Source organism: Lepidochelys kempii, chromosome 7 (genome assembly GCF_965140285.1).
Source record: "Lepidochelys kempii isolate rLepKem1 chromosome 7, rLepKem1.hap1, whole genome shotgun sequence".
Lineage (NCBI taxonomy): Eukaryota > Metazoa > Chordata > Testudines > Cheloniidae > Lepidochelys > Lepidochelys kempii.
Genome location: NC_136386.1, coordinates 57,712,337 through 57,739,410, shown reverse-complemented (window position 1 = coordinate 57,739,410; position 27,074 = coordinate 57,712,337). Strand labels below are relative to the sequence as shown.

Below are 27,074 nucleotides of genomic sequence, written 5' to 3'. Positions count from 1 at the left end.
CTTCTTTTTGTCTTCTCCTGACCAAAAGCCAGTGCCGGGAGTGGTACTACATCCAGAGCAGCGTAGTTTGGGCCTTCAGCGCTCAGGCATTATGGCTGCCAGTGGCTGCTCTTCTTCTTCAACTAATCTGGCAACCCTCATAAATGAACATTACAGGAATTGTAGCTATTCTGTGTTTCCATATACGGACCCCGCAGTTTTGCACCAGGGAGTGAGCTACAGACTTTCAGCAGCAAAATGCACAAGGCTCTGTTATTTGAGCTAACAGGATAACTATCGGAGTGGTTATTAAGTTGCAGGGTCTTATACTTTCTGGGACTGGCCATTAGCAGGGGACAGGCCCATTCACACGAGACCATCACATTACATTCTTCTTCATTACATAAGCCAGCCCTGAATATCTGAAGTCCGTGGGTTCGAGTCCCACGGCTGCAAATAGGGTCTGATCCAAACCCACTGAAGTCTGCCAGTTTACTTCAGTGGGCTTTGGGTCAGATCAATGTGCAATAGAGGGAGGTATCCTCGAACCTTCTAAGCCAGGCCAATTCAAATACAGTAATGCCACTGTTGTAAGTTCAGGTCTAGCAGCTGTTGAGTCATGAGAAAAATGTCCTAGGATCTTGTCACTGGTTTAGGAGACACCTGTGCTATAGCTTGGGCACAGTGATAGAGAGATAGATCTTGACTCTCCTGCTGGCTATTAAAGAAGCTGAGGTTTCCTGTCTGCCTGGTCCAAAGATACTGAAGCCAGAGAATCTGAGATGGTTTATTTAACGGGCTTGTTAATTCTTCCCTTATTTATTCAGTGTCTGTTTGTTTATTGTGCTACTGTTCAGAGCCATAAATAAAGTGGAGATATTCTAGAGCAGTGTTCTCAATCTTCTTGCTACCCGGGGCTGGCTTGCTGCCTTCATAAACTGTGTCAGGGAGTTCTCAGGGACTGGTGCCAGTCCAGGTACTGGTCCCTGAGAAACACTGTTCTAGAGCGCAGGCTATCCTGTTAAGGGAGTAAAAAGAGACTTTGGAAGCTGGTCTTCAGACATGAGGGTTTCTTTGAATTGTTCTTCTCTCTTTCTATCCCCATCTGCTCGGGTTATTCCTTAACCAATCTTATCTCCCCTGTGTCCACACCTGGCAAGGTGTTTGCAATGTTGCCCATATTCTCTGCCCAGGCTCCCGTGGGCAGAGCCTGCAACTAGCATCTGCTCTCTTCTTAAAGTCAGCATAAACCAGCTGCAGTACCACCACTGCAGCCTGAAAATCTTAGCTCTGCATCTGGGACTTAAGTCTTAGCAGAAACAAGGTCCTGACCACTTATTGATGAGACCAGTCATGCTAACCCTGGTGTCCTGGCCACATTCTCACTGGGGTAATACATCCAACCTCCTCACACACTCCCTTGCACTTTTCAGTGGATTATGGTACTTTTCGCCACTTCCTGCAGCATGGGTGGCTGGGTGCTGTTAAACAGCTGATGCAGGGCTGCCCTTGAGTGGAGAATGAAATGATTCCTACACTGCATATCATTTATACAGTCTGGTCTTGTACAGACAAAATTGGTCCGTGCTCATAAGCAGACAACACAAACTGAGGATGCCTGTTGGGACCATAGTCTTCTACCCACTTGCCTTGTGTAACAGGGAACAAACAAGCATGCTAAAGAATCATGAATCATAGGACTGGAAGGGACCTCGAGAGGTCATCTAGTCCAGTCCCCTGCACTCATGGCAGGACTAAGTATTACCTAGACTATCCGGACAGGCGTTTGTCTAACCTGCTCTTAAAAATCTCCAATGATGGAGATTCTACAACCTCCCATGGCAATTTATTCCATTGCTTAACCACCCTGACAGGAAGTTTTTCCTAACGTCCAATCTAAACTACCCTTGCTACAATTTAACCCCATTGTTTCTTGTCCTATCCTCAGCGGTTAAGAACAATTTTTCACCCTCCTCCTTGTAACAACCTTTATGTACTTGAAAACTGTTATCATGTCCCCTCTCAGTCTTCTCTTTGCCAGACTAAACAAACCCAATTTTTTCAGTCTTCCCTCATAGGTCATGTTTTCTAGACCTTTAATCATTTTTGTTGCTGTTCTCTGGACTTTCTCCAATTTGTACAAATCTTTCCTGAAATGTGGTACCCAGAACTGGACACAATACTCCAGTTGAGGCCTAATCAGCGCAGAGTAGAGCGGAAGAATTACTTCTCGTATCTTGCTTACAACACTCCTGCAAATACATCCCAGAATGATGGTCGCTTTTTTGCAACAATGTTACACTCTTGACTCATATTTACTTTGTGTATGCTATGATCCCCAGATCCCTTTCTGCAGTACTTCTTTCTAGGCGGTCATTTCCCATTTTGTATGTACTACAAGCATAATAACATTCATAGACTACTGTTGTTGTGATTTGCAGTGAAAGTACCGTAGGCTTGGCTACTACAATGCATGGCCTGGGCCTTATCCAAAGCTCACTGAAGTCACTGGAAAGATTCCCATCAACTTCAATGGGTAATGGATCAGGCCCTATTTGCAGCTGACAGCGAATGTGAAAAAGAAGCCAACACAAGGCAATGAGAACACATCACCCTGATCCTCTGCACACTGCATGAGCTCCTGGAACAATCTCAGATCCTGGTTAAGGTCCCTGAATAGGACAAAACCTGAGAACTCATAAACTGACCCTCTTTCTCTGTGATTTCCTCTGTATGACAGCTGCACTCCTCAGACAATGTCCTGGGGTGCAATTTGCATATCATGAGAAATCAAACCTTCTTGGCACTGGGTTTGGAACTCCCTTCCGCAAGATGTTAGCATGGCCATGGGTCTTAATAACTCCTGAACCAAATGTGCATCAGCTGTCATCCACCAACTCCCTGGAAGATAAGGATGAGGGCTTGGCCTTTTCATAACTTTGGCGGTGCTCACATTCTATAGCCATGAGAATGTTATAAATTCAAATACACAGTCTGGATAGTAGCTAGAGCTGGTGAGGAAAATGCTGGAAAAAAATGTGGTTTGCTGTGTTCTTGTAGCCATGTTGGTCTCAGGATATTAGAGAGACGAGGTGGGTGAGGTGATATCTTTTATTGGAGCAACTTCTGTTGGTGAGAGAGACAAGCTTTTGAGCTTGCATAGAGCTCTTCAGGTCTGGGAAATGGACTCAGAGTGTCACAGCTAAATACAATGATTTCAAGAGAAACTCTACAACCTCAACCACATGAAACGCCCCCCCCCCCCCCCCCGGGACCTTCTACATGCTTCCCAAGATACACAAACAAGGGAACCCAGACAGACTCACCATATCTCGCCACAGCGATCTTACTAAAGCAGTATCAGGACTCATAGAAACCATCCTTAAACCACTCACCACACACAGACGCAACCTACTTCCTCCATAAACACCACAACATTAACAACTTTCTTCAGAACACCATCCTTGCCACCAGGGGTGTCACCTCCCTATACACCAATATCCCTCACAATGACGGCATTGCTGCCTGCCTCAACTATCGACAAGACAATAGACAACCCTCAGCTCTCCACCCCAAACACATCACCAAACTCATCCCTTTCATCTTCACCAATAACAATTTTACATTCAACAACAAACACTTTGTCCAAACCTTGGGAACAGCCCTAGATATTAGGAAGGTTCCCCAAACTGGCAGCCTCTTCTTAGGCCACCTCAAGAAAGAATTTTTGGATAAATGCACCACAAAACCAATGATACCTGAGATACATCAATGATATTTTCATCCTCTGGACAGACGACATAGATTTCCACCACAACCTCAACAATCATCATCCATTCATTAAACTCTCTCTGGAATACTCCCACACTAGCATCAACTTCCTGGACACTACAATCAACTTCAGCAATGGAACACTACAGACAACTGTATACAAGAAGCCCCCGGATCACCATACCTATCTTCGCAGATCCAGCAACTACCAAACACACTACAAAATCTGTTATCTACAACCAGGCACTCAGATACCACAGAATATTCTCTGAGGAGAAAATCCTGGATATACACCTTAACCCGCTTAAAAGTGCCTTCACCAAACAAGGACACTCCACCAGAGAATGATATCCTGGAACTTCATCATGGAACAGGCCACCCAAAAGAACCTTCTTCAATCTGGAAATAACCGCTCCGCCCCCACCACCCTCTGACTGCACACCCAGAGTTGTCACCTCCCACCCCACACTGGAACCTCTATGTGATATCATTAAACAATCACAACGCATACTCAATGGGGACCTCATCCTGAAAGAAATGTTTCCTGGACCCTCAACCTCCCAATCTCTCCTAGCTCATCATCAGAAGCAAGCTCCCCACAGACCAGGACACAACACAAAGCGGCACCAGGCCCTGCCAGAATAACAGATGCAAAACCTGTAAACATATCTCCACTGCTACAATGATCAACACCCTGCCCCAACACACCTTTCACAACCCATGAGTCCTACACATGCCCATCATAACATGCGGTTACCTCATCCAATGCACTAAATGCAACAGCTATGTCTGTGAAACCAGACAATCACCACACTCCAATGAACTCACAAGGAAAATGATAAAAGACAAAAACACCCTATCACCTGTTGGTGAACACGTCTCACAAAGCAATCATTCTAGATCTGACCTCTCAGTCCTTATCCTCAAAGGAAACCTGCACAACACCACCAAAAGACAAGCCTGGGAGCTTCAGTGCATAACCTTGCTAGATACTAAGACTCATGGTCTGAACAGAGACACTGGATTTATGGCTTGTGACAACAATCTGTAACCCACTAACCACCCCACCCAAGATGCCTTTTCTTTCTCCCTCTCTTCCTTTCCCACATGTGGCCAGGTGTGCCAGGCCCTTTGAGGCCCCCTGCTCAAGGCCTTCCAGTCCTGCCACACCCTGCCCTGAGAAAAAGAGCAGTGAAGGTGGGTCCTCCAGGCTTGCCTAAAAAGGCTGCAGGGAAGCAGCCAATCAGAGCACAGTAGGTTCACTTTAAAGGAGCTGCAGGACCTGAGCAGGTTAGTTACTGGCTGGAACCAGAAGCGGGAGGAAGGACTGTGAGATCCTCCAAGTGAGGAGGCCTGAGAGAGACCCTGCTCAAGCAGGGAACAGATGGTGAACCCTGCGGTATGGGTGAAGAGGAAGGGGCTACGTGGGAAGCAGCCCAGGGAATAGCAGCAGCAATGGAGTTAAAGGAAGCAGCAGGGGGCTGCTATTTGTAGGGTTCCTGGGTCAGGACCCGGAGTAGAGTGCATGCCCAGGTCCCCCTACCAGCCATAGGCAGGGTGGCCAAAGCCCTGGGAAGGGGACAAATTTAATTAAGAAGCCCAGGGCTAGGGCTGAAGTTTAAAGGGCTCAGGGATGGGGCTGAAGACCCTAGAGCGGGCCAACCATTCATTGAACTTTGTTACCCCTTCCCCCAGAAGGGGACTGAAGTGAAGGAGTGACTCAGGTGAAGAGCTGGGGACATCACAGGACCACTAAAAGTACTGGAGGCACTGCTCCATACCAGGGCAGGGATGGGCCAGAAGAGGCTGAGAACTGAGCCCAGAGACAGGGCTGCAGGTATCAACCAGGGCATAGTGATAGGCCCTTTTGGACTTTTTTTTTACCCCGGAAGGGGTTTGTTTGTTCATGCATAGAGACTGTATGTGTCTTGGCCAGAGGGCTGGGTCACTGAACACCCACCTGATGAATGCAAGAGCTGACAGGGAGCACCCAGAAAGAGTGCAGGATTGCACTCAGCCAGCAGGAGGCGCTCATGAGAGGTGAGTGCACCCCCTCTGATTGGAGAGGTGGTAATGGGCCACTTCACCCTGAATGATCCCTTGAAATATGTGTTAACTGCTTATGCTAAACTATCTGTTCCACCTTCTGACACTCTGGGTATGTTTAGACACAAAGAAAAACCCATGACTGGCCTGCACTGCATCCTGGGCCCCCCCGCTTTGCAGGGTCCTAGAGCCCAGGCTCCAGCCCAAGCCCAGACCTCTACACTGCAATTAAACAGCCCGAGCCCTGCTTGCCCGAGTCAGGTGGCACAGGCCAGCTGCGGGTTTTTCTTTGCTGTGCAGGCATACCCTTTGAGTACCTTTCCCAGACCTGAAGAACAGCTCTGTGTGGCACGAAAGCTTGTCTCTCTCACTAATGGAAGTTTATCAACCAGAAGTTCTTACCTCACCCACCTTCTTATTCAAAAAATTGTCAACATTTTAGAGTTTTAAAAAAATATTGACCACTCTCCAGTAGACATGTAGCCTGCCAGGAGACAGCCTAAAGTCATCATGTTGGTTTCTTCTCTGTATCTCAGAAGAATACTTCCCACATTGAAACTGATCTTAATTAGCCCTTTCTTCATATTCCATAAATCTGCCAGCAAAACGACCACACATTCCTTGATATGTTTCAACAGCCAGAGTAACAACCCCATTGTTGTTATCTCCGTTGCGGTCTTGTTGTTTCCTTGTGCTCCCCATCTATCTGTATCCAACTGTCGCCTCTTCTTTTAAATTAATAATAATTCTAGGGGCTGGAGCTCTGCTGTGATCCACAGATGAAACACAGCAGCACTGGCCATCACTCCACACTTTCCTGCCAATATAGCTCATCACTTACTTGGAAAGAAACTGCATAAGGGAGGACATGGAATTTGGTCTCCATGGTCCACTCAGGTCTTGGCCTTGTTATATGGCCCTACAATACTACCAGTTATGGTGGTGTTTTTTGGTGTGCCATAGACTCTAGGCCAATGGTCCCCAAACTTTTGAGGGTCATTCCCCCTCATAACTCTGTCCATGCCCCCCCACTTCCCAGAGCCAGGGCTTGGAGTGGGGTGGCAGCTTGGTGAGGGGAGGTGACACGGGCAGGGGTAAAGGTGCCAAGGCTGGGGCCGCAGCTGTGGGTGGGTCTTGGGCTGGGAGCGGGCCGGGGATGAAGCTGTGGCCAGGGGCTCAGAGTAACAGCCGTGTTAGTCTGTATTCGCAAAAAGAAAAGGAGTACTTGTGGCACCTTAGAGACTAACCGATTTATTTGAGCATAAGCTTTCGTGAGCTACAGCTCACTTCATCGGATGCATACTGTGGAAAATACAGAAGATGATTTTATACACACAAACCATGAAAAAATGGGTGTTTAGCACTACAAAAGGTTTTCTCTCCCCCAACCCTACTCTCCTGCTGGTAATAGCGTATCTAAAGTGATCACTGTCCTTACAATGTGTATGATAATCAAGGTGGGCCATTTCCAGCACAAATCCAGGGTTTAACAAGAATGTCTGAGGAATAGTGAGGGAGGGGGGAGGAGGAAGGAATAAACAAGGGGAAATAGATTACTTTTTATAATGAATCAACCATTCCCAGTCTCTATTCAAGCCTAAATTAATTGGAATTAATTTGCAAATTGGATACAATTCAGCAGTCTCTCGTTGGAGTCTGTTTTCGAAATTTTTTTGTTGAAGGATAGTCACTTTGAGATCAGAAATCGAGTGACCAGAGAGATTGAAGTGTTCTCCGACTGGTTTTTGAATGTTATAATTCTTGACATCTGATTTGTGTCCATTTATTCTTTTACATAGAGACTGTCCAGTTTGCCCAATGTACATGGCAGAGGGGCATTGCTGGCACAGGGGCTGAGGCCGTGGGCAGAGACGGGAGCAGAGCTGCATCCGGGCTGCGGTGGTGGCCAGCAGCCAGGTTCCCGGCCAGATGCGACTCCGCTCCCGGCCCCGCCCCCACCCCTAGCCCCAGCCGCGAACAGAGCCATGGCCAGCAGCCGAGACTGGGGGCTAGTGTGGGGCCGGGAGCAGAGCCACACCGAGGCTGGGAGGCGGGAGCGGGAGCCAGGGGTGCGGCTGGGGGTGTGACCAGAGCAGAGCTGGGGGCGGGGAGGGGATGGGTGGCGCTTCCTCCGCGCCTCCCATGAGGGCTGGCCTGGCACTGCTGCACTGCCCCAGCATTCCTCTGAGCCCCCTGGGGGGCACACCCCACACTTTGGGGACCTCTGCCCTAGGCAATAGACTAATCGAACGGGAGATATTTCACAGGGACCATACACCATAGCTGGTTAGCCTTCCTTAATTAAAATGAAACAAGTTGGCAATGTGGAATCAGTTACCAGCTGCATCTGCTACCCTGGCAGTAGAAAACACAGAATATGTTTCAACTGATCGTTGCATGGAATAATGTTGCTCCTGGGACAGGGGAGGGTTATATACAGCCTAAAGCCAAAGTTTCTACGAAAGTCAATGCTGAGTAAATGAAACAGCTGCCAAACTGTTCTCTTGTAGAAAAGTATCAGATATCTTGTTCCCTGGGGCAGCTGGAGCTTGCCAAGGCCTGCAGTGCTATTCCAGGTCACACCTCTTATTGGTGATGAAGACCAGGGAACTTGCAGATATCCGAGGCCATGTGAGCATCACAAACTTTTTTCAAACCAAAGCTACACCCCCAACCTCCTCCAGTGGTGTGTGCCCCCTCCCTGGTCTCCTATGAGAAGGGTACATATGTCCTCACCTTTCTGGGTTAACAGAGGGGCCTGGCTGTGAGGGGAGGAGAGAAGAGGACCCTGGTCTAAAGAAGGAGCATGTTGGGTCTGGGCTGAGGCCAAGGCTAAAGGAGGAGCATGATGAGCCTAGGCTCCACACCTGAAGGTAGAAGAGACTCCGCATACAGCGTATTAGGGGAAGGCCCTCACTTTGCCGCTGCCCATAATTTGGGCTCCTCGAGCCAGGATCACTTCTCCTGTGCCTGCGAGGAAAGGGGGTTGGGCTTTCTGGGTGAGGATCTCCTCTCATACCAAACTATAGATGGGCAGATTCTGTGGGGGCGGGGCAGGGAGAAAAACCCTGAGAACATTTGTTCCACTAAGAACCTGGCATTTTCCCATAAACATTCATACCAGGGATATTTTGTTTGCTGACAGAGAAAGGAGACTCGTGCAAATGTGATTCTCTGAGAAATGGAAAAGAAATTAAGAGAAAATTATCCAAGCAACAGTTGCAGCAAAAAGTTTGTAGGGAAATATTTTGGCCTAGGGCCTGATCTAGTGATGTGCCCGGGTCTTTAAATGTGTGATTGGCAGCTCCTGGCTCCCAAAACTTCTGTTTAAACCACTGCTAGTCCAGGGGGTTGGAACAAATGGGCCAGGCCATGCCAACGTTGCTAACATTCAATAGGCTGTCACTGAAACAGAGTAATTGTCTTTATTCAAAATCCAAAATGATTTGTGGGTCCTGCCCAAATGCAGCTTGAGCCTTTATTGTTGACTTTGTTCTGTCTCAGAGAGCATCATTTGGATAACTCAGCTCTGTTCCCTCTCCCATTGAAGTCAATGGAAAGACTCCTGTTGCCATCAGGGGAGTTGAATAGGATTCCTAATCCATCTCCCAGCACCACCAGTGCAGAATTCTCCTCTCAGCATATTCTCCAGGACTTCTGCTACTGTCGTCTGAAATGTATCGAGACTGGTTTATGGTACTTACCCAGAGCAGTTCTTTGTAATACTGGGAAAGATCATCCCAGTCACCCAGAGGCTTAGTCCATGTTGGTGACAATACCATAATGCTTCCTGGGTTTTTCATCAGAAATCTCAACACACTTTACAAGGGGGACAAGTATCATTATCCCCATTTTGCTAATGGGGAAACTGAGGCACAGAGCGGAAAAGATTTGCTCAAGGTCACATGGAGTCAGTGGCAGAGACAGCACTAGAACCCAGCTCTTATGACTCCTACTTCTGTGATTTAACCACTATATGCCACCACCTCCTACTGTTGCTGTTTTCCCAGTGCTCTGAGACCCTGCGATAATGAGCCATGCCACGGGCTTCCTAATACCTCTGCTATTGCAATCGCAGTAATGCCATGTTAGTGGAATGATGCCAGGTGCTAGCAGAAATAACATGCTCTTAGCTATAATTTCTTAGCACTGCTTCTCTCTGCACTCTGGAATCCAAGTTAGTTCAAGTCACCCTATACTTCAGAAGTAATATTCCATACAGATCACTGTGAGTGAAACACTCTCAAAGTCAGGAAACACCAAAGCTGATGTTGCATGCATGGCCTTTTCATAGAGTTTTAGACCTCCTGTCTGCCTTAACGCTGCCCCCTTGTGCACATGCATTAAGATACAGGGCCAGATTCTCTGGCCCACTAAGTCCACTATGCACTGCTCCAGGAGCATAAAGTGGATGCAGACTGGTCAGTGGAGAGTTCCCATCTCCTGTGCCAGTTGTCCTGTGCACCCACAGCACAAGGGAAAGGAGGGGCCATGGCAAGGGCATGCTGGGTGTGGGTTAGGAGAGGCAGAGAGAGCTATGCTATGCCCAATCCACCTCTGACATAAGATCATAGAGGGTCCCTACTCTTGTACAGCTGTCACTAAGCAGCTCTAATTTACAGCAGAGCTGAGTGGCATAGTGTTAGGTAGCTGCAATCATTGGTATTTCTCATGTGACTTCTCCTCCTCAAACCAACTAAATTCCAATATTCCTTTGGCTGGATGGACTTTCTTTAAGATCTGTTTCTTTACTAAGTGAGAATGTGTGTACAGACTTGTATGTTCCTGGCCTCAAAACTAGCGCTATAGTTTGAAATGGACAAGTACAACTAAATAAGGAGACGTAAAAATGTAGCACTGTTTCCAGGTGCGGTTGCATTACACTGTGATGGTGTATTTAGAGTTGCATGGATGAACAAAGCACCAGTAATTTGATTCTAAAGACCAGTCGGCACCAGCATATTCTTCACTATTGCGAATAACATTGTTACATTTCATCATTAGTATATTTTCTACATGGGGTATTTTTCATAAAGACTTTCATGGAGTTTGTTTGTCTTTGGACTTTGTACTGAACCAGATTAGTGGGTGGGTGAGATTCTGTGCCCTGCACTGTACAAGAGGTCAGACTAGATGATCATAATGGTCCCTTCTGACCTTAATATCTACGAATCTATGAGATGCTACACATGTATGTAAGGCTATAGAAAAAAATTAGATAGCATCTTTTTCCCCTAGGCTGGACTTAAAGGTGTGGGCTCGCTCCTGCTTTCCAATACACAACACATATTCTGGCAAATCTGTTTTGCTTGTGTGCACCTGTACAGAGGACCTGGTTTTCACAGGATATGGGAATAGTGTCCAAAGGACGCTTTGCTGCTTTGTTTCAACCATTCTTCCAATACATCCTTGCATATACTGAAGGAAACATCAAATGAGGGAGATACCACAAAGTATCTAATCTATCTATCTGGTTTGTATAATGCCTGCCAACATAGTACCTAAGCCAGGTTCTCAACCATTTTCTTTCTGAGCCCCCTCCCCTCTCCCCAACGTGCTATAAAAACTACATGGCCCACCTGTGCCACAATAACTGGTTTTCTGCATATAAAATCCAGGGCTGGTGTTAGGTGGAGGCAAGCAGGGCAATTGCTTGGGCCCCCGTGAAGCTAAATTGCTCAGGCTTCAGCTGCAGCCCCAGGTGGCGAGGCTCGGGGCTCCAGACTTCAGTTCCATGCAGTGGGGGTTTGGTTTTCTGCCCTGGGCCACAGCAAGTATAATGCTGGCCCTGCTTGGCAGCCCCCCTGAAACCTGCTCTTGGCCCCCCAGTGGGCTCCAGACCCCTGGAGGAGAATCAGTGATCTAAGCGACTCCCAAGTAAATTAGGTTTGCATACCTAGTCCCTAGTGAACTTCATAGATTCTTCTACATGACTGTTTATTAACTGCTTAGAAGGAAAAGAGTTTGATGCTTGTGTCTTTATTTAACCCCAGATTTCATCAGAGATGATGTTACCGTAAATGATCTTTGATTAAATCTCAGTCACAAATCTGTACGTAACAAGAGAAGTCACAGCAGAGCATGTGTGAAAAAGGGGGACACAAGCCTGTTGTTTCTGAAGCCATGCTGATTCGCTGCTTTCCTCGAAGGGAGTGGTGCTAGGTCTGCTCAACTTGCATTAATGAGAAAACCACTTCAAAGCAGTCTTAACCAACTCCGGCAAAGACGTTGCAGGGTTCCTGAGGATCACTCTTCCACACCACGCGCATAGAGCAGCTCTTCCTATGGAACAGGGCAATGCAGTTCTCTCGGTCGTAGTTGGTGGGTCTGAAAACGCTGTCAGTGAGGAAGATGAAGATGAGGTCAGGACACGAGATATAGGTCGGGGCGGGGGGGGGGGAATCATATTTACTGGGTCAAATTCATCCCTGGTGTAACTCCAGTGACTTCAGGGGAAGTGACTTCAGGGATGAATTTAGGCCATAGTACTTGCTGGTGGTATTGACTGGTGCTATGGAAACACAGAGCTCTGATCTCCAGTCCTAGCAGGTGAGTAAAAAAAAAAAAATGAACTGATTTTTTTCCAATATTTTTTTCACTCAAATGTAATTCTCTGTAGTAGCTTTGCTAGGAATTAAACCTATAGAGCCACATTCACCCCAGACCTGGTGCAGGGCCAGAGTGGAAACAGCATCTGCCTGCCCTTTTCAGAGATTGCCAGGGAGTGGTTCAGCCCTGATGTCTTTGGGCCACTGCAGGGACACAGAGCTGCCAGCACATAAGAACTGCCTAGGCATGCCCCCTCCTGCCCTTGCTAACTCCCTGCCCCCTCCAGTGGATGGAAGGTTGGGGGAATTGTCTGTGAGGGGGTCCTCACTTACAGCTGGGGAGGACATGGTTTTCCCATCCAGTGACCATTTTCCTGTCTAGAATCGGGACAAAGTCAAAATTTCAAAAATATTTGTGCACCAAAAACCCCGTTTTTTTCCGGTTTTGGGTCAATCAAAACATTTTGTTTCAATCATTTTGAAACGTCTAGTTTTGATGCCAATTTTTTGTTCTTTTAACCTTCTTTTCATTCTTGTTAGCTTAAATTTTTAAAGGTGATTTGAACCGGGAAACTGGAATTTTTTGTTTCTAAATGGCAAACAGCAATGTTTCAAGAGTTTGGAAACTTATTCTCGACCTTGTTTTGAGTTGGGGAAATTTGTCAAACTCAACCCTGTTTTGCAAACAGTTTTGGTTGCACAGAATTGGCATTTTTCAGCCACAAAACAATTTGTCGAAAAATTCTCAACCAGCTGTGACCTTGCTCAGTATTCCTACCACAAGCCCCCTCCAGGGTTTTTTCTCCACACACAGGACAGGACCATCCAGTCCTCTGATAGAATCACCAGCCCAGGACATAATCATAAATCTGGAGGGCACAATCAACCTGGGCAGGGACTCACAATGGGATCGAGAACATGGTTCCTCAACCTAGGGGCCATAATCTCCCTGCCCTTCCTATATTGGGGGGCACAGAGTCTCAGCTACATACTGGCTAGATAGGAAAGGTGTTCTGGGTGTAGGAAAAGGTTGAGAAGAACTGATCTAGAACAATTAGGCCTGAGAGATGCATACAGACAGAACCTTGAGGCTGTGCAGTGCCCCATAGACTGCAAGGGTCAGCACTAAATATCTGTGCCTTATTACATGTTTAGGGCTCCAGAGCTGGACTGATGAGGCAATGCATCTCCAGAAATGAGACAAGCTGCCATAGAGAGGGAGGGCTAAAAATCTGGGGGAAAGGGGATCTGAGATCCTGCTGGTGGCAAAGTCAAGAGGAGAGTTAGGAGGAGTAATAAGGAAAAGCTCTGAGCTGTGTGTTTGCAAGTTTGTGGCTGGGTTTCTTTTTCTTCTTCTTCAAAGAAGCCTGGATACAAAAAAGATTGTTCTGCTTTGTCAGAAGTAGAGCTGGATGAAAACCCAGAGACAGGATTTTGCTCCAATTTGTTGAAATGTGAATGCAAAATTTTCACTGAAATTTCTGAATTTGGAAAATTTCAACCTGCCCTTAGGCTTGGTACAAAAGTAGCCCTAGTCTGCTTGGACTTACAGGCTGCAGCAGATCATTGCTCGAGGCTGACATTCGCATCTGAAACAATCCTTGGTCTTCCACACTACACCGAAGTGATACAGCTTTCTGTTTTCAACACAGCCTGGATACACACAACAAAAACAATGCCCAGTAGATGGATGGTGACATTTAGAGGTAAAATACAGGTTGGTGCTGTCAGTTAAAGCTCTGACTACTTGGGTGGAATTACACCAGGGATCAATATGGGCTGTGTTCTATGATGGGATGCAATGCCATTGCTCCTGCAGTGGCTAGGATGTGGACTAGCAAGGTGAAATGTTATCTGCTGCACACCCATCTTTAGCAGAGAAATGCTATTCAAATCATGGCGTGAGGCTGAGAAGTGCTTTAGTTTATGGCTAGTACTTCTTTGAGCATCGTTCTGCTACTACTGATACTTCTCTCATAGGGCTAGATGCTGACTTGGACTGTACATCTGAACTATGCTGTGCAGTCCTAGGCATATAGAAATAAGCAGGCCTGACCCCCTACCCCTGTGCCCCCCAAGCAGCTGGGTGGGGGATGGACAGATTATTGTCTCTGGGGTGTCATAATTTATTCCTGTAAGACAGAATCAAATCACTATCCCCCTCCCCTTCCCAGAGCAAAGGAGAAGTAGGGTGGGAATTGGCCTGGGAGGGGTTTCTCCAAGTCACAGCACCTCCCATGGCCACTGTGGGAGTAGTGCGGATTACACAGTCCCCCTTGCTCGGAGCTGGGCCCCAAAGCACAATCTAGCCCATAGTGATTTTCAAGTTCTCAAAGCACTTTAAAGACTTTGGGTGAGATACTGGCCCCATTGCAGTCAATGGGAGTTTTGCTACCAGTAAGTCTAGGATTTTACCCATTAGGTAACAGTGGAAAAGCACCTACATGTGGTAGGCACATAGGTTCAGATGCTTAAAGGTATTTAGGCACCTCTCATCAATGGGTGTATGGTGCCTACATACTTTGAGAATCTGGGTCTTATGTCCTACGGCAACTTAATGGGCCTTGGATGCCTAAGACACTTTGATGCTTTTGAAAATCTAATGAATACTTACAGCAACCCTTGGAAGTAGGTAATATCATGCCCATTTTACAGATTGGGAAACTGAGCCATGGAGCAGTTAAAAGACTCACTCAAGCGATTGCAGCTAGTCAGTAGCAGAGCTAGGAGTAGAAACCAGGTCTCCTGCCACCTAGCCCCTGCCCTGCTCTAACTACTAGGACATCCCCCCCTCCTAACACAATAAAGCAGGCAAGTAGTCCTTCCATTCTGGTTTCCATGTTTGACAATGAGTAGTAATAGTAGTAAACAGTGAGGCCAGGACAGAGAGGTGCCAGCTTTTTAGCATATCTTCCTTTTTCTCCCATGTGATATGCTATTTGTTTAGGCAACAACCTCATACCCCAGACTCCATAGAGAAGTCTGCCATGCCTTTCAGTTTGGAAGTATGTAGCTAGCTAGCTGTCTGGCTGGAGACACTCTTATACGACATAGCATCTAACTGCCTATGCATCTTCATCACATTGCAACTGACAGAACAATCCCCACATTTCTAAGCAAGTGATCCTTTCAATCCATTAAATGGAAGTCCTGAGCATGGGTGGAGAATTTGCCATTCTTACCGTATTTGTTTGGGGATCTCATGTAACACTGGGCAGTGCACAGGGACCCCAAGGTGAGAAGGACGAGGAAGAGGAACAGCAGGAACTTCTGGAAGAGAAAGGGAAACTCACTGCAAACTTGGCTGGTTTTTCAATAATAACGTTGACCAGTTCATTCCCACAGATTTAAGGAGGACAAGTCTCATTATTTACAAATAATCAGGAGAACTGCTCCCAAGTACGCAGCCTGCAGTTACACAGACAGCCCAGCCACTGACTTACCATGGCGTAGGCAAGCTTTATGGGCCGCTGGCAGGTTGCTGTGAGGAGCAGTGCGTATTTATAGTCCATGCAGAAACAATGGTTGCTCAAGGGTAAGCAATGAAAACATGAGCTTCCTGCTGAGGCCAAATCATGCCAATGGCCATTCTAACCTGTCCCAATCACTGATCAGAAGGTCTGGCTTTGAGAGGTGTCTTTGGACATGAACTTGAAGGCAAGTGTTACCCATTCACAAATAAAGCAGGGGCACGATTCTGAGCTCAGTTACAGTGGTGTAAATCTGGGGTAACGCCAATGGCTACAACAGAATTACTCTGCAGTAACCCCGGTGTAACCAACAGAACCTGTTCCTGCACAGCAATGCTCCCCACCCTGGCCAGCCATCAAGAAACAGAGGGAAGGAAAGCACATATTATGCAAGGTGGTTTATTATTGTTCCATTGACCTGACACAGTGAGAGCTGCACTGACCAGCATAGGGAACAGGGCATTCACGCGGTGCAGCAGCGTGGAGAGACCTCTGTTCTATGACGGATTTATTGATTACACCTCTCAGCTCTTTTATATATGGCGCTTCAGTGGAGTTGTCTCTGAAAGGCCAGACTCCACCAGGACCTGGAAAGGTGGAGCCTGGCACTGCTAGGTCACTGATTCAAACGCCAGGCTGGGTTGAGAGTGGCTGACAATTGTTACCAGTTGACAGCTGTGAGATGAGCAGTGAGTCTCAGTTCAGCCCCTCAGGGCCAGGGAACTACCTCAGTAGAAACAGCTGTCACAATTAGGGTGACCACCCACTCCTAAATGGGTGGGACAGTCCCAAATTGTACATTTCAGGTCCCAGACCCCATCTGAAAGACTTCGGAACACCATTTGTCTTGGATTCCCTGTGGTGCTGCTCTGCCCCTACCCAAGGCTCAGGGATGGTGCTAGCCTCTTCCCAGTGGGGAGAGGAGGCTGCTGAGATGGACCTTAGCACCCCCTTGCCATAAGGTCCTGCCCCCTGCTCCTCCTCTCCCCCCTGAAGCCCCGCCCCTGTCCAGGCCAGAAGCCAGACCTGAGCAGTAAGAGTCAACCAGGGAGCCCGGGCCACTGTAGGGAGCCCCAGAGTCCCAGATCCTCCACTTGCCCTGGGTGGCACACCCTTGGGGGCAGGGACACAGGCCCGGGGCTGCTCTTGGGCATCCCAGCACCCCGCCCAGGGCAGATGGAGGGTTCAGGGCTTCCCAAAGCAGCCTGGGCTCCTTGGGCAGCTCTTACCATGGCCCGGTTCTGGCTTCCAGCCTGGCCAGGGGTTGGGGCCTCAGGGAAGAGGAGGAGCAGGGGGTGTGGCCACAGAGGGGGCAGGGCTCCTGCATGTGCCCTGTTTTGCATTTTGAAAAGGTGCTCACCTTAGTCACAATGGGCTCTCTTCCTGCCAATCACAGCAGAGAGGCGGAGCCCAAATTCCCGGCTCTCTTCCATAGAGCTGGTCATTCCCGAAGGAGATACCGGTATGTTGGCAGGACCATCGTACTGGCTGTGGGATAAAGGGAGGCCTTCACTCTGCAGGGCAAGCTCTCTGCTAGCTTCCCCCGACAGACACTCATGTTGAACATTTAACCCCAGTCGTTTTTGTTTTCTCCCCTGAACTGAGGTGACCCCAGTTCCTTTTAGGCAACTCCCACCTGCATGGGAGAGCATATGGCAGCCATGCTCCAGAAGCTGTACTGGCTATTCATCACTATCTGGTAGGGTTGCCAACTTGGTAATATTTAAAAACTGGGACACTCCAGCAGGAGTGCTGGAACTTCCCCTGCCCCACCTCTTCCCCCCAAAGCCCCACCCCGTCCCACCTCTTTCCCTGAGGCCCTGCCCCCCGTCCACTCCTCTTCCCCCCTTCCCCCATCACTTGCTGCTTTTCCCCTCCCACCCCCACCCCAGGTCAGGAGGGACTTGCCTGTGGAACCGGGGCTGGGAGCTGCAGCTGCCCGACAAAGGTAGGAGGCGGCCCCGGCTGAGTAGGGTCTGGCGCAGGTGATGACCCAGTGCCTCCCTGCCTCCCCTGCCCGCAGTAACCGGACTTCGGGCATCTGGTCTGATGCCCTGTTCCCTATGCCAATAGATCTGACCAAACACTGTCAGGTCCCCTTTTCAACAGGAGATTCTGGTCAAAATCCGGACGTCTGGCCACCTTAGTCTCTGGGTGGAGTTTAAGGTGTTGGTTGTAACCTAGAGAGTTCTAAATGGCCTGGCACCAGCCTGGCTGTGGGATCACTACTCTCCCCAGGCCATACTGCCATAGCTGGGGTCAGCAGCTGTGCATGAGCCGGATTCCCCTCTTTATAAAAGAGAAGGGGCAGCTGGCAAGGTGTCTGCTGGGATGGTTCCCCAGTTCTGGAACATGTTCCCCACCCCTGGGTTTGAAATAGCCTGGATCTGGTGACTTTCTGGGCACACTGCAGAAGACACTTGTGTGAGACGGGTGTTGGAGAGGGCCGAGGTGGTGATTCCCAGATGATGAAGGGGTGCAAAGGAGTTTTAAAGGTAACTGGCTGACAGAGCTTCTTCTGAACTGGTCATCTGAATGCCGCTGGGATGGACAGTGTATTGTTAATGGTGTGTCAGCCTGGAGCCTTGGCTAGGCATCATTTTATTCATTTTTAAATAGAAATAAATATTTACCACTATGTTTACGATAGTATTGCCTAAGGGCCAACTGGGGACAGGGCCCCCCTGTGCAAGGCACTAGCACCTAGCTCTTATATGGTGCTTTTCACCCATAGCTCTCAAAGAACTCAGTATCATTACCTTCATTTTGCACATGGGGAAACTGAGGCACGGGGCTGTGATATGACTTTCCCACAGTCACTCAGCAGGCCAGAGGCTTAGAACCCATGTCTGCTGAATCCATAGCACTTTAGCTAGTCCCTTCCCCAAGGAGCTTGCAGGTTAAATACACAAGACAGGCAAAGGGGGCAGGGGGCAGAGTGATCAGCATATTAGTGCCACCATTTGGGGGCAAAGTTGGAGGGTTTGGGGGGATTTTTGTTTGTTTGCTTTTGTTTTTTAGCTTCTGTTTGCTTTTGTTTTTTGGGGTTTAGCTCAGAGGAGATTAGCTGAAGACAAAGGAAAGGAGTGTGGGGGGAAGTGAAGGGACAGGGCGGGGGAGCAGGGAGGGTATTCAGCATAGGGGAGAGGGACAGCAATGGAGTCTGTGTGGCTGCCAGGGTCAGTCAGCTTGCTGGACGGGGGCTTTGGTGCAACACATTTTCCATGGTACTGGGTAGCTCAAGGCAGAATAGGCTGCCCGCCTCCCATCAGCCTGCATTGCCCGGCAGGTCTGGGGGCTTTGATTGAGACACCTGAGCTCAGTAGAGCCCATATGATTGACAAGAGATTAGGCCAACCTGCCGTTCAGGGGAAAGGTGAAAGAGCTGTGGTGGAGGTAAGGCTTTGTATAAAAGCAGTGACTGGGGGCAGGTATATATCTGCTGGTGGACTGGAAGCAGAAAGGAGGATAGAATTGTGGTAGGAGCTAGTGGTGAGTACAGCTTTTGTAAGTCTGTCAGGAGGTGGGGAGGATTAAAGCAGGAAGCTCTAGTTCCTCCATGTTATTTGCCTTTTTGCTCTTGCAGTGTGTGGTGAGGCTAGCAGCTCTGTATTGTGCTGGTGTTTTGTGGCTTGTTCCCTGTGCTTGGCTTTGTTCTGAGCAACAGCTCTTCTGAAGGGCCTTGTCAATTCTTCTCTCTATAAACTGTAGAGGGACAACATCAGTTTAAACTTGGTGTAAACCTTGTGGTGGTAGGTAGTTATGCTTTCAAATCAAGCTCTCTATAGAGCCTAATGCTTGGTGGAATGTCTTTACAAACTGTTCTTGAAACCTTCCAATGCAAACAGTCCTCTTTAAATTAAACCTTTCCTGCAGTGTTTGACACCCTGATGTTGCAGCACTAAGAAATTCCATTTAAGTAGTCAAGTCTATAAGTAATCAGAGACATGCAGATGGTGACCAGAAGTAATGATAGAGATCTAAAAACTCCTTGTCTGTCACCAGCTTAAGACAATGGCTCACAAAACAAGTCTGCCTGAAGTTGTTCTCATCCTTTAAAATATAAAAGGCTGGGATAGCTTTTTCTCTTCTATTGGATTATGCTCCTCAGTGTCTGGGAGCTGGTGTAAGTTGAAAGAAAAGGAGTACTTGTGGCACCTTAGAGACTAACCAATTTATTTGAGCATAAGCTCTCGTGTGCTACAGCTCACTTCATTGGATGCATTCAGTGGAAAATACAGTGGGGAGATTTATATACATAGAGAACATAAAACAATGGGTGTTACCATACACACTGTAACAAGAGTGATCAGGTAAGGTGAGCTATTACCAGCAGGAGAGTGGGCGGGGGGGAAGGGGAGACCTCTTGTAGTGATCAAGGTGGGCCATTTCCAGCAGCTCTCAAGAATGCCTGAGGAACAGTGGGAGGAGGGGAATAAACATGGAGAAATAATTTTACTTTGTGTAATGACCCATCCACTCTCAGTCCTTATTCAAGCCTAAGTTAATTGTATCTAGTTTGCAAATTAATTCCAATTCAGCAGTCTCTTGTTGGAGTCTATTTTTGAAGTTTTTTGTTGAATTGCCACTTTTAGGTCTCTAATCAAGTGACCAGAGAGATTGAAGTGTTCTCCAACTGGTTTTTGAATGTTATAATTCTTGACGTCTGACTTGTGTCCATTTATTCTCTTAAGTAGAGACTGTCCAGTTTGGCCAAAGTACATGGCAGAGGGGCATTGCTGGCACATAGCACATTGGTAGATGTGCAGGTTTTCCAGCTCTTGCTGAAACTTGTGGTGCTGTCCATCCCCAAGATATGAGAGACTTAATTTCAGCCATTAAGTAGCACAACTAACTATCATGATATAAAACTAGCTTTTGACATGGTAGGCTTAAGCATGGTGTGTTAAATAACACCCTTCTAGCTAGGGTAATTATACCCCATTATGATATCTGAAAACCCCAATCGTCACTGACATTCTTGTGAGGTAGGCCAGAGGCGAAGGCTCACTCCACAAAGGGCCTGAGGTGTTGACATCCTTCTAGGCACCTAGAAAAATCACAGGAACAACACTGCAATCCACCAGTCCTGAATTAGGCACCTTGACTCAATACAGTGAGAGTCAAAGCCTTGGACTGTGAGCCACCAAAGCAGCATACTAGGTGGGGCTCAGGCTGCCTAAGGTAGGCACTAGGAGGTGCTGATGAGGGATATGTCCTAAGCCCTGCCCCTCTCCTGGAGATAGATGCCTCCCTGCAGAGCAGACTGAGGCAACTCGCACTGTGTAGGGAATGGGAACTCCCCCTCTGGGCTTAAGCACCTCCAGCATTTCCTGGGGTAATAAGTTAGGAGCCTGCCTTGCCCCCCACAAAACAGCAACAGGCAGTGGTGATGCTCCCTTATAAAGCTTATCCCAGTGGTTCAAGTGCTCACCTGGGATGTGGGAGACCCCTGTTCAGATCCTCTCAGGTGGGTGCTCTGCTCAGTGGGCTAGAGAGAAATAGTGACTCTGTCCCCTAATGCCTCTACTCTACTTGCGCTATATTGATGACATCTTCATCTGGACCCATGGCAAAGAAGCCCTTGAGGAATTCCACCATGATTTCAACAATTTCCATCCCACCATCAACCTGAGCCTGGTCCAGTCCACACAAGAGATCCACTTCCTGGACACTACAGTGCTAATAAGCAATGGTCACATAAACACCACCCTATACTGGAAACCTCCTGACCACTATTCCTACCTACATGCCTCCAGCTTTCACCCTGACCACACCACCCAATCCATTGTCTACAGCCAAGCTCTGCAACACAACCGCATTTGCTCCAACCCCTCAGACAAACACCTACAAGATCTCTATCAAGCATTCTTACAACTACAATACCCACCTGCTGAAGTGAAGAAACAGATTGATAGAGCCAGAAGTCACCTATGACAGGACAGGCCCAACAAAGAAAATAATAGAACGCCACTAGCTGTCACCTTCAGCCCCCAACTAAAACCCCTCCAACTCATTATCAAGGATCTACAACCTATCCTTAAAGACAACCCAACACTCTCTCAAATCTTGGGAGACAGGCCAGTCCTTGCCTACAGACAGCCCCCCAACCTGAAGCAAATACTCATCAGCAACCACACAACAGAACCACTAACCCAGGAACCTATCCTTGCAACAAAGCCCGTTGCCAACTGTGCCCACATCTATTCAGGGGACACCATCACAGGGCCTAATCACATCAGCCACACTATCAGAGGCTCGTTCACATCCACACCTACCAATGTGATATAGGCCATCATGTGCCAGCAATGCCCCTCTGCCATGTACATTGGGCAACCTGGACAGTCTCTACGTAAAAGAATAAAGGGACACAAATCAGATGTCAAGAATTATAACATTCAAAAACCAGTCAGAGAACACTTCAATCTCTCTGGTCACTCAATTTATGATCTCAAAGTGACTATCCTTCAACAAAAAAACTTTGAAAACAGACTCCAACAAGAGACTGCTGAATTGGAATTAATTTGCAAATTGGATACAATTAACTTAGGCTTGAATAGAGACTGGGAATGGTTAGGTTACTTTTTATAATGACTCATTTCCCCTTGTTTATTCCTCCCCCCCTCAGACGTTCTTGTTAAACCCTGGATTTGTGCTGGAAATGGCCCACCTTGATTATCATACACATTGTAAGTAGAGTGGAGTGGGGGGAGAGCACCTTTTGTAGTGCTAAACACCCTTTTTTTTTTTTCATGGTCTGTGTGTATAAAAACCTCTTCTGTATCTTCCACAGTATGCATCCGATGAAGTGAGCTGTAGCTCACAAAAGCTTATGCTCAAATAAATTGGTTAGTCTCTAAGGTGCCACAAATACTCCTTTTTCTTTTTGCCAATACAGACTAACACGGCTGCTACTCTGAAATCTATCCCAGTGGTTAGGGCACTGTGTGGCAGGAGACCCAGAATCCATGCTCTGCACTCTTTCATAACACTGATTGTTAAAGAACAGTAGAAGGCTCTTGGTGCCTACCAGCAGGGTCCACACAAACCAGTTAATGTGTGACACTTTAGAAATCACACCTCTATAGTGGGCATTCATGCCCTGTGTAGACAAACCCCTAAATACACCTCTCCAGGACTCTGTATGTTAGCTGACACATGATCAATCCACTGTGATCAAGAAACAAGTCAAAACAGGATGCCCTGTGGCACCAGTGTAAATACACTGCACCCTCTTCCCCTGGGGAGCATGAGTGAGCTGGCAATACACCCTTTGTAGTGCTCATTGTTAATGGAACATGGCTTGAGTTAAAATTTGTCTCAACTCCTCCTGACACAGCTTGCCTGTCTGCTCTCTGCTACAAACTGGCTGTAGTGTGATGGCCAAGCAACCTAAAGCTGCATCTCCTTTTATCTGTGATATCCCTGCCTGCTGCTACTCTTATGCTTTCTGGATGTGTAGTATTGGAATGGCTCCTAATGAATCTCTCTAGATGAACCTTGACTTAAGCTGCCTGCTGCTTCAGTTCTAACAAGCCTGCTAGATGGGAGTGCAGGGGAGAACAGAGGCACTTCTTCAGGTCTGGCTCTAGTTTTTCCCCTTACACAGCTACTGTATTTATCAGTGGAGCTGGTAACACAACTTTTTAAATAGCCTAATTAAAATGCTTCTCTTTCCAGCATAGAGCTGGGGGATTAATTCTCAAATAGGCACAAACTTTGCAAAACTTTTCACTCTATGGCTTCCAGGGAGGTGAAGTAGAGAGGTGGTGGTGCTATGCATCCATCTCTTAACCAACAGAGCTTTGTACCAGTTCCTCCTTAGACCCCAAACTGCCAAGATTTCAATGGCAGTTAGATTCCTAAATATCTCTTGAGGATCTGGGGCCATGACACCAGAGATGAACTCAAGCCATAGAACTCTGACACTGGCCTCTAAGGAAATGTCTAGGCTTCAAGCTGGGGGTGGGGTTCCCAGCTCAAGGAGGTTATGACTTTCTGAGCACCTTGCTTCCACATGTCCTTAGTCCTGAATCTTCTGTGGGTCAATTCCCTAGCAAAACAAGCACATGCCTCTAGGCCTATGCAGGCTGCACTGTTACTCTGAGGTTGGGGTGCACCCATCACTAACCTGTAGTGTCCAGCCGCTGGCGTAGACCCTGGTGGACATTTGTGGTATAAGCTGATTCACTGCTTCCAAAGAAACCATTCATTGCAGCTTACCAGTTCCACCTCAGATCACTACTCCACTTAACACACAGCACTGCGTTGCTTGTAGTGAAATGAAGTATGTTTATTTAGCAAAGCATGCAGGTAGAAGTATTGGAAACAAATGGTTACATATGTCACAATCCTAAAGCATTCTAGAGCAATTTAATTGGTTACTCTGTCACGTAGAGTATCATCGCTCACCCAAAAGCCTTGTAGTGCTTTACAGTCAAGCTTGCTGGGACCCTCCTTTTATGAGACAGATATGCTGTCAGTTTGCCTCCCAGGTATAGGATTCAGCGTGTCTCTTTGCACTCCAGGATATACCAGACCAATCATTCCTCTTCATTCATAAACAAGTCACACCCACCCCAGCCGTTTTGTTTCTTCTTGTTGATATCATCTCAAGGGCTTTGCACTCAATTCACCCTGGCTCTGTATGCAGACACCCTCTCAGCATGAGGTGTACGATACACAAATAGCCAGACATGGAGATAGGTGTCTGGTCTCTACTGCCTGGAAGAGACATCACCAAGGTATGTCCCCCTCCTGGTGACTTGCTTTAACTCAAAGACCTTAAGAATGCTATTTTCAGAATAATTTTAGATCCCATAGCTATTATCCAAACATACATTTTTCAATGATTGACAACCAGCAGGTTGCTGGCTCTCAGTAGAAACCTTCCACGTCAATCTTTGGTGAATGACTATGCAGATATCTGACCCAGGGATCTCTGTAAAACACAATGCAACCCCTCTGTCAGCTGGTACTAAGGGATCCCTGAGCCAGAGGCATATCCATGTTAGCTCTGATCAAGCCAGTGCACTAAACTGAATATAGGTGTAGAAGCATGAGCAGTGCAAGGGGCTAGCCATGCAGAGTGTGGATATCTAATATCTCTGCTGGATATATACTTACGGCAGCTAGCCCTTGCTGCAGTGGCTCAGTGTTATTTTTAGCACACAAGTGTGGCACCTTGAGCTGGAAATTCTGCTCCAAGTATAAATGTACCCTGACACTCTGAAGTCTGGTGCTGTTCAGAGCTGAAAAGCACAGATTTGACAGTCAGTAAATGTGGACTTGGTCTGTAAGTTGCTTGTCACTTGACTTTGTACTACTTGATTTTAATTAATAGTAAGTACAAAGGTGGGACTCTGCTCTTTGACTAAAATGCATGAATAAGATCTGACCTGGCACAGAAATGGAGGAGGATGGGAGGGGGAACTCTAATGCTGTAGCTGACTTATGTCACTGACTGTCTCCATCCATTTCTAGACCATTCATACAAGGGAGCATAGGTCCAACACTCAATCTGTCTGGGGCCAATTGTGGGAGGCCCAGAATGTTCACTCAGAAAACATAAAAGTGATTGCATTTTTACCTCTAGGGTGAATAACTTTCTACTGTCTTAGCATTATGAGCATCTGTTTGTTTGCATAAGTGAAAGGGCACCAATGTCAAATTTCAATGGAATGTAGGGGACTCTAGGACTAAAATGAGCAACACCAGAGTAATGAACAGAACATGCCTTGGAAACATCTGCTTATGAGTAAATGACTCTATTGCTTATGCCTTACAACAATAGTGAGCCTGTCTGGCAGAACAGGAGTGAAGCTGTTCATCCGGCTGTGATAGGTAGATCTCTTCCTGGCCCCCTCAAAAGATCCCTTCCAGCGATGTGACTCTGTTCTCTCATTTCAGTTGTCTCCATCTTCAACACACAAGGCCGTGGGGCCCCTTTGCATCAGACCATTGAACTCCCGTAGCAGCAATGGATGTCTTCTTAATGATCCGTCGCCACAAAATGACCATCTTTGCTGATGCCAAGGAGACTACCACTGTGCAGGAGCTGAAGAAGATTGTGGGGGGCATCCTGAAGAGGCCTCCAGAGGAGCAGCAGCTATACAAGGATGACTGGTTGCTGGAGGATGGTGATAGGACCTTGATAGAATGTGGGTTAAGCAGCCAGACTTCCCGTCCCCATGCGCCAGCCATGGTGGGCTTGGCCTTATTCAGAGCCAGTGAGGGCTCCTTTGAGCCATTGCACATTGACCCCTTCTCCAGCACCCCTGAGCTGCCTGATGTTTTGAAGCCTCAAGATTCTGGCAGCAGCTCCAGCGAGCAGCCCATGCAGTGAAACCAGAATCCGCTGTTCCATCACATAGACATGGTGCTGATCATGCACCAGTCACTGCTGTGTGCTCATTTCACTTGCAGCATTTGAAAACATTATGCCTTGACTAATAAAGCTTTGCTGTTAAACTTCTCTGGGGTGCCAACATCTTCTGTCTCAGTCTCTAGAGAGCCAATTGACAATGATTGTTTGGCTTCCTTGTGTCTTCTCTTTTGTGAAGAGGTGGTGGGGTGTGACAGTCTAGGCAGCAAACTCTTAAACCTCCTTGTCCAGGTCAATGTCCATAGACTTAACCTCAACATTTACTTCTTCCAAGAACAATGACATGAACAAACTCTACAGACAACTGGCATGGCCAGCTTTCCTATGGGGAGTCTTGTTATATTTGGTGTCTTTTTTTCCTAAAGTCCCAACTTCTGGAATCATGTGACAACGTCAGAATCTTCTAGACTTCAAATTGTGGAGAGATGCTTGAAAAAAGGTTAACCCTGATGGCTGAAATACTAGGCAAACCACCACCAAACCTCATGATGATTTTCAAGCCCATCTCCTGACATTCTGGAAGCTGCCTCAGGACTCATGGAGCACCCAGGTGGTAATATTGTACCAGTACAATGTATGTGGTAACAAAACTCTTCACTCTAAAGGTCAGCTCCTAATTGAGAGGAGCTGTTTGACGAAATTATTCAACCATTGAAGAAAATTAACATGCTGGCTACTCAACAGGGGATCCTAAACTAAAATGATAGGAAAAACAATCCACGTGCATCCTCCCACCCTAGAGAGATCCAGGGAGATGAGCTGCTGACAGAAGTGCAACTATTCTAGCTTGGTGCTGATCTTGGGGAACAAGAAAATTATCAGCATTCAATGAGAGAGCTAGAGATGACAGATTGCAAATTAGACTGGGGAGTGTGT

The 27,074-nt window shown here is 47.3% G+C and overlaps 1 protein-coding gene across 1 annotated transcript in view; it reads left to right on the top strand.

The window, feature by feature from the left end:
• The window catches only part of LOC140914652 (elongin-B), a 40,482-nt gene extending 14,230 nt beyond the window's left edge, over positions 1 to 26,252 (top strand). Inside the window, exon 4 of the mRNA XM_078853781.1 lies at positions 25,724 to 26,252. Coding sequence (XP_078709907.1) covers positions 25,794 to 26,159 — 366 coding nt within the window. The 5' untranslated portion in view covers positions 25,724 to 25,793 and the 3' untranslated portion in view covers positions 26,160 to 26,252. The remainder of the gene's footprint in view (positions 1 to 25,723) is intronic.
• The last annotated feature ends 822 nt before the right edge of the window (positions 26,253 to 27,074 follow it).